Raw genomic sequence first — 10,324 nt, 5'->3', positions numbered from 1 at the left:
GAATGGAAGGGGTCGGGGAGATGCCTCAGTAGAAAATGCCAATGTCTCAAAGCCCAACCTAATTCAGAGTCTGTTGTACAGTGTGTGTGTGTTGCCAGCAATGGCACTCAGGGCCTCACATGTGCTGGGGAAGCCTGGGGCCACTGAGCTATACCCCTGGCCTGCTGCAGTACGTGTGTGTGTGTGTTACCAGGGATTGAACTCAGGACCCTGCACTTGCCAGGCAGGTACTTATTCTATGGAGCTATCTCCCCAGCCCTGCAGTACTTTTATCCAGGGAGTCAGAGTCTGCTTTCAAGAAGAGGACACACACATCCAACACCATTTTTTTGAGACTGGGGATTGAAGTCTTTTCACTGAGGAGCATTAGCCCAGTCTGTGCTAAGCTGTCTAAGAGGAAGCTTCTGGAAAAAAGTGATGGCCCAGCTGAGACTATGAAGATAACTTTGAGGCCCCTGGGAAAGGGGTAGAGGCAGGTGAGTAGGAAAGTGTTTTAGAAAATGGGAACAGTGTATACAAAGTCCCTGGAGCAGAGAATTTAGTAGAGTGCATGAACTGAAAGGTTACTATTTCAGAAAAGAAAAAGGATATATAGTTTTTTTTTTTTTTTTTTACAGAACCAAGGATTAAACTCTGGCCCTTGTGCTTGCCAGGCAAGTGCTTATTCTACTGAGCTATTTCCCTGGCCCTGAAAAAGGATGTATAGGTAATGAGGAAAGGCCAAGAGTTTAGCAGCACTCTGCTAACCATGGCAGGCTATGCTGAGGAGTTGGTTTTCCTTCTGGAGGCAAAATAAAGCTACTGAGCTGGGTGTGGTGGTACATGCCTGTAATCTGAGTTACCCAGGAGGCTGAAGCAGGAAGGGGGCAAGTTCAAAGTCAGCCTGGGTGGAACAGCGCTTGCCTGGCAAGTATGAGGTCATGAGCTGAATTCTATTCTCAGTTAAAAAAAAAAAAAAAAAAAAAAAAAGCTTGCTCAAGCAATTTACTCTCAAAAAATAAATGGCATATACCTGTTATCCCAGAACCCAGGAGGCTGAGGCAGTAGGACTGCCAAAATTCTGAGGCCAGCCTAGGCTATCTAGTGAGGCCCTGTCACAAACAAAAAACAAACTCACTCAATCTAGATATGTAGCTGAGTACCCCTGGAATCAATTCACAGTACTGCAAAATCAAACCAAACCAAAACACTTCTCAGAAGCAAGGTGTGTAGATTGGAGGGGGCCCTGTGCACATGCGGAGACACTACTGCAGTGAAAGTGCACAGTGCAGGTGCCAGGTGCTAGCAGAGGAGATGAAGCCATAGGTTTAGGGTGTTTCAGAGGTAGAAGCAAGGGAGGACGTAAAGATGGAGAGGATAGCAGGAAAGGTCATCAAAATGGTTGGTCATCTAGGGTTACTGTCACAAAATGTAATGGCTTAAGACACCAGTCTTTGTTAGGTGGTCACAGTTCTCCAGTCAGAGAGTGTCTGTTCTGCCCGTGACGTAAATGCTCAGCTTGGCTGCTTGGTTTTCTCCTTGAAGTTTTTCCTTGTGGGCAGCATGGTGGTCTCAAAGGGGTCAGATTGAAATGGCTGGATTTCTCAACTGCAAAAACGGAGGCTGCCAACTCTGCTACTTTCTATTGGTTGTAAGGAATGAAAGGTCACGAAGGAGGCCACAAAAGGGCACGGAGATTACATATGGTGCCAGTTGGTAATGCTGTTTCTAGAAAGGAAGCACCATGTGCGGCTTTGGTGCTCCTCCATTTAAAAAAAGTGTTCAAGCGCTAGCCAGATAGCTCAGTGGACTAAAGCACCTGATTAGGCAGAGCGCAGCAACTGGGTTCGATCCCCCAGTGTACTGTGCCGGCCCCGCCCCAGGGTGTGCTGAGACAGCGATTGAGACTGGGCAAGGTGGCATGTGCCTGTAAACAGGAAGCTGAAAACAGGAGAATCACTTCGAGTGCGATCTATATAGTAAGACCCTGTAGACCCTGTCTGAAATACAGAAATAAATAAAATGTTCACTCAGACTGGGCGTGGTGGTGCACACCTGTAATCCTAGTGCTTCAGAGGCTGAAAACAGGAGGATCACTATGAGTCTGATCTGCTCAGTGAGACTCCGTAGACCCTATACTAAATACATTGAAAAAAAAAAAAAAAAAAGAGTTCATTACCTCCACAGGAAAGATGGTTATATTTTAGGTCTCTCTTCCTGATTCTTGGTTGCGGAGTCCTGTGGGCCACTGTGTGTACCTGTGACATCCATTCTACTGGGGAAGCCCAAGTAGGAGCCTGTAGCCAGGTTTTCTCACTAGATGTTTGTTCCAAGAGCCTGGACTGGATCTTTCTTATTCTTCAACACCTATATGAAAAACTCACACCTGGCGCATAGCAAGTTCTCATATTTTCCTGAATTGAACTTTTTTTTCCCTAAGAGAAAGATATAGTGTCCAGATGAGCTCATGCAAATCTGACTTCCTCCCCAGTACTGGCAGTCAAACCCACAGGTGCTATACTACCGAACTACATCCCCAGCTCTTATTTTTTATTTTGAAGGTCTCCCTAAAATGTCCAGGTGGGACTTGTGATCTTGCTTCCCTCCATGTTTACAGGTGTGCACTGCTATGCCTGGCATTATTGTATTTTAAAGTCAAGATCTTCCTAAATATGGGCCACTGAGAACAAAGCCAGCAAGGAACTTGGATTACACCTGATCTTTTCTTTTCTTTCTTTTTTTTTGAGACAGGGTCTCATGTTTAGCTCCGGTTGGCCTTGAGCTTGTAGTGATCCTCCTGCTTCAGTGTCCACACCATGCTTGCCTCTACACTTGCTTTGTCTGATGCTGAGTGTAGTCTTCACCTGTAGATTGACTGTGGTATGCTTCAGCTGCTGTAAGCTGATAGAAAATACAGAATTTATGGGCTGGTGAGATAGCTCAGCTAAGGACCTATTTAGGCAAGCACAGGGACTGGGGTTTGATCCCTGGTACCACATGCCATGCCGGCCACGCCAATGGGTACACTGCGCCAGCTACTGAGACAGGGTGGGATGGCGCATGCCTATAATCCCAGTGCTGGGGAGACTGAAAACAGGAGGATCACTAGGAGTCCAAGCTGTGTAGTAAGATCCTGTACCAAATACATTAAAAAAAAAAAAAAAAAAAAAGGGAATTTATGACACCATGAATGTTGACTAAACATAAATAATCCCACTATTAGAGGAAAGACTGTAACAGTGGTCATAGCTTCCCTAGTGCCAAGAAACTCCAAGGGGGTCAAGCATGTACAGTGCCAAGGGTGTTACAGGCAGGCAGAGGCCAAGAACAAAGGAAAACCATGAAGCCATCCTCTTTATAGAAAATCATTTAATGTTTTTCTTTGTTAAAATACACTCAATCTAGATGCAGTGGATCAGGTGACCAGAGTTTTGAGGATTCTTACTCCACCAGGAGCTGATTTCATCTGTGTTATCCCTGACTCTGGTCACAGAAGTCACATCTTTAATTCAGAATACTGAGAGGGATGCAAATGATGTCATTCATAGCTAACACACGGGTGGGGAGTTGATGGACACTGCATGAGGTATCAGCGATGCAGGTTTAAAAAATAAGATGTGTAGTAACTTAACCTTTCCAAAAATAAATGTATTAACACACAAAGGCAATACCTTCAATGGGTCTAAATAAATGCATGTGAGGCGCCAGCTCCAGCAGGAGCAGTGCATGCAGAGGTGATGGGCTGGATGTGTGGCCAGCTGTGCCAGCGCCTTCACAGCACCGGGCAGAAAATGAGAAGAGCACACCACTTGGCCAGGCTGCTGCAGCTCATGTCCTGGTGGGGCTTGGCATCACTGCAGTTTCTGGTCGTTTCCACCAGCAAGCAATGTCCTTTGCCTATTGGTCACTGCTCTCAACCTCAGAGGCCTGGGGCTGAGCACGGAAGCCCAGAAGTTTTTGGCTTGAGTAGGTGACCCTGGAGACATGGGTTTCTTCCAGTGTGGCACTGCTGTGACGAGAAGGCTTTCTGCTCCCCTTCACTGCTGATTACTGGAATGAGAGCTTTGGGTTTTGTGCGAGCCCCAAGCCCTGTAATTCAGCCCACTCCCAGCACACAGCTGCAAGCCGGTCCTGACAGCAGGAATAGCCTCACCTAAAGGCGGTGCTGCCAGGGAGTCTTCCAAAGGTCGCAGGAAGAGGAAAGCAGCTTATTCCACTACTGTGTAGACAATCCATCGGAAACATAACCAAGGAATTAGAGTTTAACAAGTTTCTGCAGAGTACCGAATACAGTAGGTTAAACTATCCTTCAGCCAAAGGATAGTTTGAGAAAAGCCAGACGTGAGTGTGTGGCCTGTTAGTAATAAATAGAACAGTACCATCAATGCTGTAAGGATAGACGTGAGCGTGGCATTTAATAGAGTTAGTACCACCTCTAGTTAGCATCTTTACAGGTAAGCCAGCATTACGACACATCCATAAGACGTGACTGCTATGTGTGGGTGTCTAGAGTGGGGTCTTTTAACCTTCATGTTAGTTTCACTATGGCCCATTTTCTAGCAGAGGTTGAGGGTGAGGAGAGCTTTGATTTTAATGTGTAGAGGAACTTTCCAAAAGCACATTTTATAGTGTAAATTTCCCATCACTGAGAGGTCAAAGAGTCCCCCCCCCCAAAAAAAAAAAAAAAAAAAAAAATTCAAATAACGGAACTAAAAAAAAAAAAAAAAAAAAAAGGAAAACAGATTGGCAGCACACATCTGTAATCCTAGCTAGTCTGGAGGCTGAGGCACGAGGATTATGAGTTTGAGGCCAGCCTGGGCAACTGGGCAGCAAAATGCAGCTGCTTCCAGAGCTGCCCTGCCTCTCTGTAGCTAAGTTGTTCCCTACTAGCCACTAAAAGCTCCATACTTTACCTATGAACCCATTTCCTACTTCTGTGTCACACATGTTGAACCACACAACATTTCTGGGATAATCTGGCAGCTCAATCCTGGTTGCTCACCTCCACAGGAAGGCCCAGTACTATGTAGCCTAGGTGATACTGTATTCTTGTGACTGGCAGGAAGACTTGCCTGCCTTTGAGGGGCTTCCTCTTTGTTTGTTTTCTTTGTTTTGTTGGTCTTATGACAGGGTCTCACTGTGCAGTTCAGGGTGGCCTTGAGCTCACATTGTATCCCAGGATGGTCTCAAACTCACAATGAACTTTTTGCCTTAGCCTCCCAAGGGCTGGGATTACAAGTGTGCACCACCATGCCTGGCTAAGGGATTTCCTATTCTGTGTATAGGACTTAAGATGGGAGGGCCCTGCTTCCTAAAGACCAGCAGGGAAACTGTCCTGAATGACTACAGGGCATTTGTAGAAAGATATAGGGGTGCTCTGGGATGGCAGACACAGAGGCATCCTTGGGACTCTTCTTTGCCAGTCTTACTAGTGTCCCCTGAGAATTGGAGGTGATCTCTTACACTTTCTACTTGGCAATTGCCCTACTATCTGGCTACCATATGACCCAGGCCAGTATGACCCAGACAATCCTCTTTGGGCCAACGTTCTCATTCATAAAAACAGGTAAAGCTCCTTCACAGAGTTGTGAGGAGGCTAAAGTAAAATACTTGCGAGAGTCTCTGCTTTAGAGTAAGTTCTCAGTAAATGGTGAACGAAAAAGCACCTCAGATCGTAGCAACAGGGCACTGGGTAACACAACACAGCTTCAGGGAGCATCAATGGATAGGCCACCCCCCTCCACTTCCAGGCTCGAGTCACAGCCGGCTGCTGCCAACGCTGCTTCTCCACTCTGGGCAGTGTACCTCTGTGGAGTATGGGGCCTCAGCTCGAGTGTGATGATTCCAAGTGATGACACCAAGGGGAAACCATACAAAGGTGATTCTCTGCTTCCTACGGTAGATAGGGGATAAGAACCAAGGGGCATAAACACAGGCTTCCACTACAGCTTCTCCCTGGCCCTCTTTTATGCTGTAGAGCTGTCCACTGAACTATTTCAGTCTTCAATTTTTTTTCTGGACCCACTGCCAGAGAGAGTATTAAGAAAATAAAAGAGGGGCTGGGGAGATGGCTCAGTAGAATAAATGCTTCTCTGGCAAGCACAAGGGCCTGAGTTCAATCCCGGTTCCACCAAAAAAAAAAAAAAAGAAAGAAAGAAAAGAACCTCAAATCAGGCAGTTTGCTAATATTCCTTGACTGAACAGAGGTTGGGATAAAATAGAAAATGATGGGCTAAACCTCTTTAGTTTCCCCAAATTCCCCTTAGAAAATGGAAAGTTGAGTAGGAAAAAGTTCAAAGGCTGATTCCTTGGAGTGCTGATGACGCTAAAGAAAAAGAAGTCTAATGCTTGGCAGATGTTGTAAATAACATGAAGCTGCTTTGGCTAAGCCCAGGGATGCCTGTACATTGAGGCTTCACTGAAGAAGGGAAGAAGGAAGAAAATCCATCCTTTCTAAATCCCAAATAGACTTTTTCTTTTTTGACAGTCTCACTATATAGTTTGGGCTGGCTTTAAACTCACTATGTAGAATCCCAGGATGGCCTCAAATTCTTGGTCTTTTCTGCCTCAGCCTCCTGAATGCTAAGCTTATAGGAGCATGTCACCACACTAGGCTGAAAATAGGCAGCTTTTCTGTAATTAGGCCAGTCATAGGAAAAGAAAATTTGTATGCACTCTGCTGCCCTGAATTGCATTCATAAAGACTAGATAGGCATGGAGCAGGGGCTGGGAGAAATACTCTGCCATTCATGTAACCCGCAAGGCCTACCTGCCCATGGAAGGTTGCTCTGGTGACTGTCTGGCTCCATGCTCAATTGTCTGCAACACTGCCCAGCAAACTTTAGCAAATAGGAAAATGTTCATCAGGTCCTAATTTTGTAATATAAAATGGAATTAGGAACATAAATAGTAATAAGTAACAAAACCCAACACTGTGTGGGACTCATCTTCCTCTCAGCCACTTCTGCGGAGGCCAATTAGTTTGGAAAGTTTTTCACAGTTTTCAAGTTTTAGTGATTCTGCTTTCTGCTTCAATCGCTCATCTCGGTATAATCCTGCTAGGTTTGTCAACTCCGACTCTGAAAGATAGGAGAGATAACCAATTCATCAAGAGTTGAGGGCCCACGAGATGGGTCAGTAGACTAAGCACCTGCTTAGGCAAGTGCAGGGACCTGGGTCCGATCCCCAGCACTACATGCCACACTGGCCTTGCCCCCCGGGCGCCTGAGCCATCAAGACTGGGCGTGGTGCACGCCTGTAATCCCAGCACTGGGGAAACTGAAAACAGGAGGCTCACTATGATCTGAGCTGCATAGTGAGACCCTGTACCAAATACATTAAAAAAAAAAAAAAAAAAAAAAAAAAGAGTTGAACTCCTGTTTCATTTCATTATTTCTGGACTCAAAGTGTCTTTTCCTTAAATGCTTTTTCTTTTTTTTGTTTTTTTCAAGATAGGGTCTCACTATGTAGCTCAGGCTGGTCTGAGACTGGTGTGACTTCCTGCCTCAGCCTCCTGAGTGTGGGAATTACAGGCATACACCACCATGCTTGGCTTAAATGCTTTTTCTTCCAATTAAATTTATTCATTTGCATTAGGCACTGCACCAGGTGCTGAGGATTAAAGGACACCTGTGACCCTGTCATCCTGCAGCATCTGTGCTGTATTGTAAAAGCCCTAGGCTTAGCTCTTATCAATAAAACATTTGGCACCCAACTTCGGAAATGTGCACGTGTGCAGTAAGAGGAGACTGTGTGGCCTTCCTATCTGTGGCATTTGGATGGCAGGTGGAGAGATTGAAGCCAGTACCTATTTCTGTCCTGTGAAACAAAGACAGCTGCTTCATTCCCTCCCTAGCCTTTCTGATCATAACTCACGCCCGACACGGGGCTGACCTCTGGTGGGCAGCATCTGTAGAGAGCCAGGCTGCTGGTGGCTTCCTTCCCTCCCGCACCATATGTGGGGTCACCAGCTCAGAGGCAAGGGCCAGGGGGGCTCTTTTAAAAGTGAAATCATCTGGATCTGGTGACCTTTGTCTCCTTGCCTAAATGAATTTCATTTTCTTTTCAAGGCAGAGAAGGTCATCCTATTTTTAGCTGGACTATAATATGTTGTGTTTCTTGACTCCACAGTGGTTTGGCTGCCTTGAGTTTTTATTCTTCTGTGAGGTTTTGGGGGAGAAATGCCACAAGAGGACCTTGGGAGATGAGTTGCTTGCGGAATGCCTCCCCCAAGCCTGAGGCAGGAAGCCCTTAGGGTGTGAAGAACAGTTCTTGTGCAGTGCTATTTTAATCATTTTGAAACATGCCTACCCATCCTTAATCATTTTTCTGGCAGATTTGTTGCTCTTGGTGGAACAAGAGGCACCTGTCTGATTAATCAGCAAACTGCCTGGAAACAGGAATTAATATTTAGCCAGGAGCAACAATAGGCATTGCTTTCTGAGTAAGTTTATGCCCCTACAAAATACTGCCTGGCATTTCTGTTCATATTGATTCTACTTACACCAAGTGAAGCCCAAAGTGCAGCTAGGTGCAGGACTCCAGGGTGAGGGTGGATGTGTGGGAAAGCCTTCCCCATTGGGAGTGCACTGCCTGGCGTAGGCACCTTCATGGAGGGTCATGCACTGCACTCAAGGGAAAACTTCCTACTCCTGGGTCCTGCCCAGGGCTCAGTGCTGTCTCCATTTATTGGGCTTCTTGCCACATGGGAAGAAGGTCTTGGTGAAATCAGCCTACAGCCCTGTTCTTTAGCACCCCAGCTCCATTAGTACATGGAACGGGCTACACAACCTTGCTTTTCATTCAAATTCCTTAGATTCTTTTGTTTACTGACTTTTTCTAGATAACTCATGCCTTGAAGTTTCAGCCCAGAAAACATTAAAGGCTACTAATTCTTAATATTTTCTATACTAAAGACTATCATAAAACCTGATAAACTAGGCAAGGTAGTGCACACCTGAGTCCCGGCACTCAGGAGGCTGAGGTAGAAGGACTGCTGGGAGTTACAAGGCCAGACTGGACTACATAGTGAGTTAAAGGCCAGTGTGAACTTTATAGCAAGATACTGTCTCAAAAAAAAACAAAAAAAAACCAAAACAAAACAAAAAAAGCTGATGAAAGACATTTGTACATGTGCAAATGCTTTTCCTGAAACATTTGCTTTTCTTAGTTACTGAAATCAGATCAGAGACTGCTGCTCTAAGAGATAACACTGTCCAGGCTGGGCATGGTGTTGCAGGCCTACAGCCCCAGGACTTAGGAGGCCAAGGTAGCAGGATCTCCAATGAACTCAAGGCCACCCTGAACTACACGGTTAAGACTTTGTTTTCAAAAAAAAGCAAAACAGGGCCGGCCAATTAGCTCATCAGATTAAAGCACCAAGCAGGCACAGGGGCCTGCAGTTTGATCCCCAGGCCTGCCATGCTGGCCCTGCTCCCCGGGCGCACTGAGACTGGGTGTGGTGGCTTGTGCCTGTAATCCCAGCTCTTGGGAGGCTGTAAACAGGCAGATCACTGAGTCCAATGTAGTAGTGAGACCCTAAATACCCCGTAGACACTTCTCTTAAAAAAAAAAAAAAAAAGCAAAACGAAAAACAAAGAGATGACCCTGCTCAAGGACAGTGTTTCAAGGAATTGTGTCCCACACCCCTACTACTAGGCTTACAAAACTTCTTTCCAAACCGCTAGAGGCTTTCACCCTTCAATGAGCCGAACCAACTAGAAGAATGTTACTTCTGACATATTCTGTTAACATTCAGTAACTCCTAAGTAGCTGGAAAAAAAAATCTGTGGGAGGGTCAAGATCAAGAGAACACTTTTAATTCTTAACAAAATGTTCCCTTTGTCCTCAACACCAGTGTAACCAAGGGACAGAATGCTGAGCCACAATGGTAAATGGACTGGCAAATTGACAAGGGAAGAGTCCCAGAGCCACTCCCAAGAACAAGCTGCGCAGGAACCCAGACTAGAGGCTGATAGCTGGGAGGCCCAACAAAGGCCACCTCCAAGATCCAGCTCCTGAGACTGCTGTCCCCCATATGCGGACCACACAAAGCCCAGATGCCACCAGGCATCAGGCACTTATCTGTTTCAGACACTGTGCTAAGCCAAACCCACAACAGCTCCTAGAACCTCCAGAAGGAAGTTCATTCTACCTTTGTGTGGGAGCCTAAACTCCAGTGCTGCAACCCTACTTAAGGGCCTTGAAAGAATGCTCTTGGCTGTGTGTGGTAGCATATGCCTGTAATCCCAGCAATTGGGAAGCTGAGGCAGGACAATTGTAGGGTTTGAGGCCAGCCTGGGCTATAAAGCAAGTTCAAGGCCAGCCTATACTACATAGAGAGAAC

At 45.9% G+C, this 10,324-nt stretch overlaps 1 protein-coding gene across 5 annotated transcripts in view; it reads right to left on the bottom strand.

The window, feature by feature from the left end:
* Positions 1–6,083: 6,083 nt before the first annotated feature.
* Dnajc18 (DnaJ heat shock protein family (Hsp40) member C18) overlaps positions 6,084–10,324 on the bottom strand; it is a 34,670-nt gene continuing 30,429 nt past the window's right edge. For all 5 annotated transcript variants that reach the window (XM_023703316.1, XM_023703313.1, XM_004643239.2 and 2 more), the window contains one exon: positions 6,084–7,058. In XM_023703316.1, the coding sequence (XP_023559084.1) occupies positions 6,934–7,058 (125 nt within the window). In that variant the 3' untranslated portion in view covers positions 6,084–6,933. The remainder of the gene's footprint in view (positions 7,059–10,324) is intronic.

Source organism: Octodon degus, unplaced genomic scaffold (genome assembly GCF_000260255.1).
Source record: "Octodon degus isolate 3935 unplaced genomic scaffold, OctDeg1.0 scaffold00169, whole genome shotgun sequence".
In the NCBI taxonomy this organism is placed as follows: Eukaryota; Metazoa; Chordata; class Mammalia; order Rodentia; family Octodontidae; genus Octodon; species Octodon degus.
This window is presented reverse-complemented; position numbering and strand designations above follow the sequence as displayed.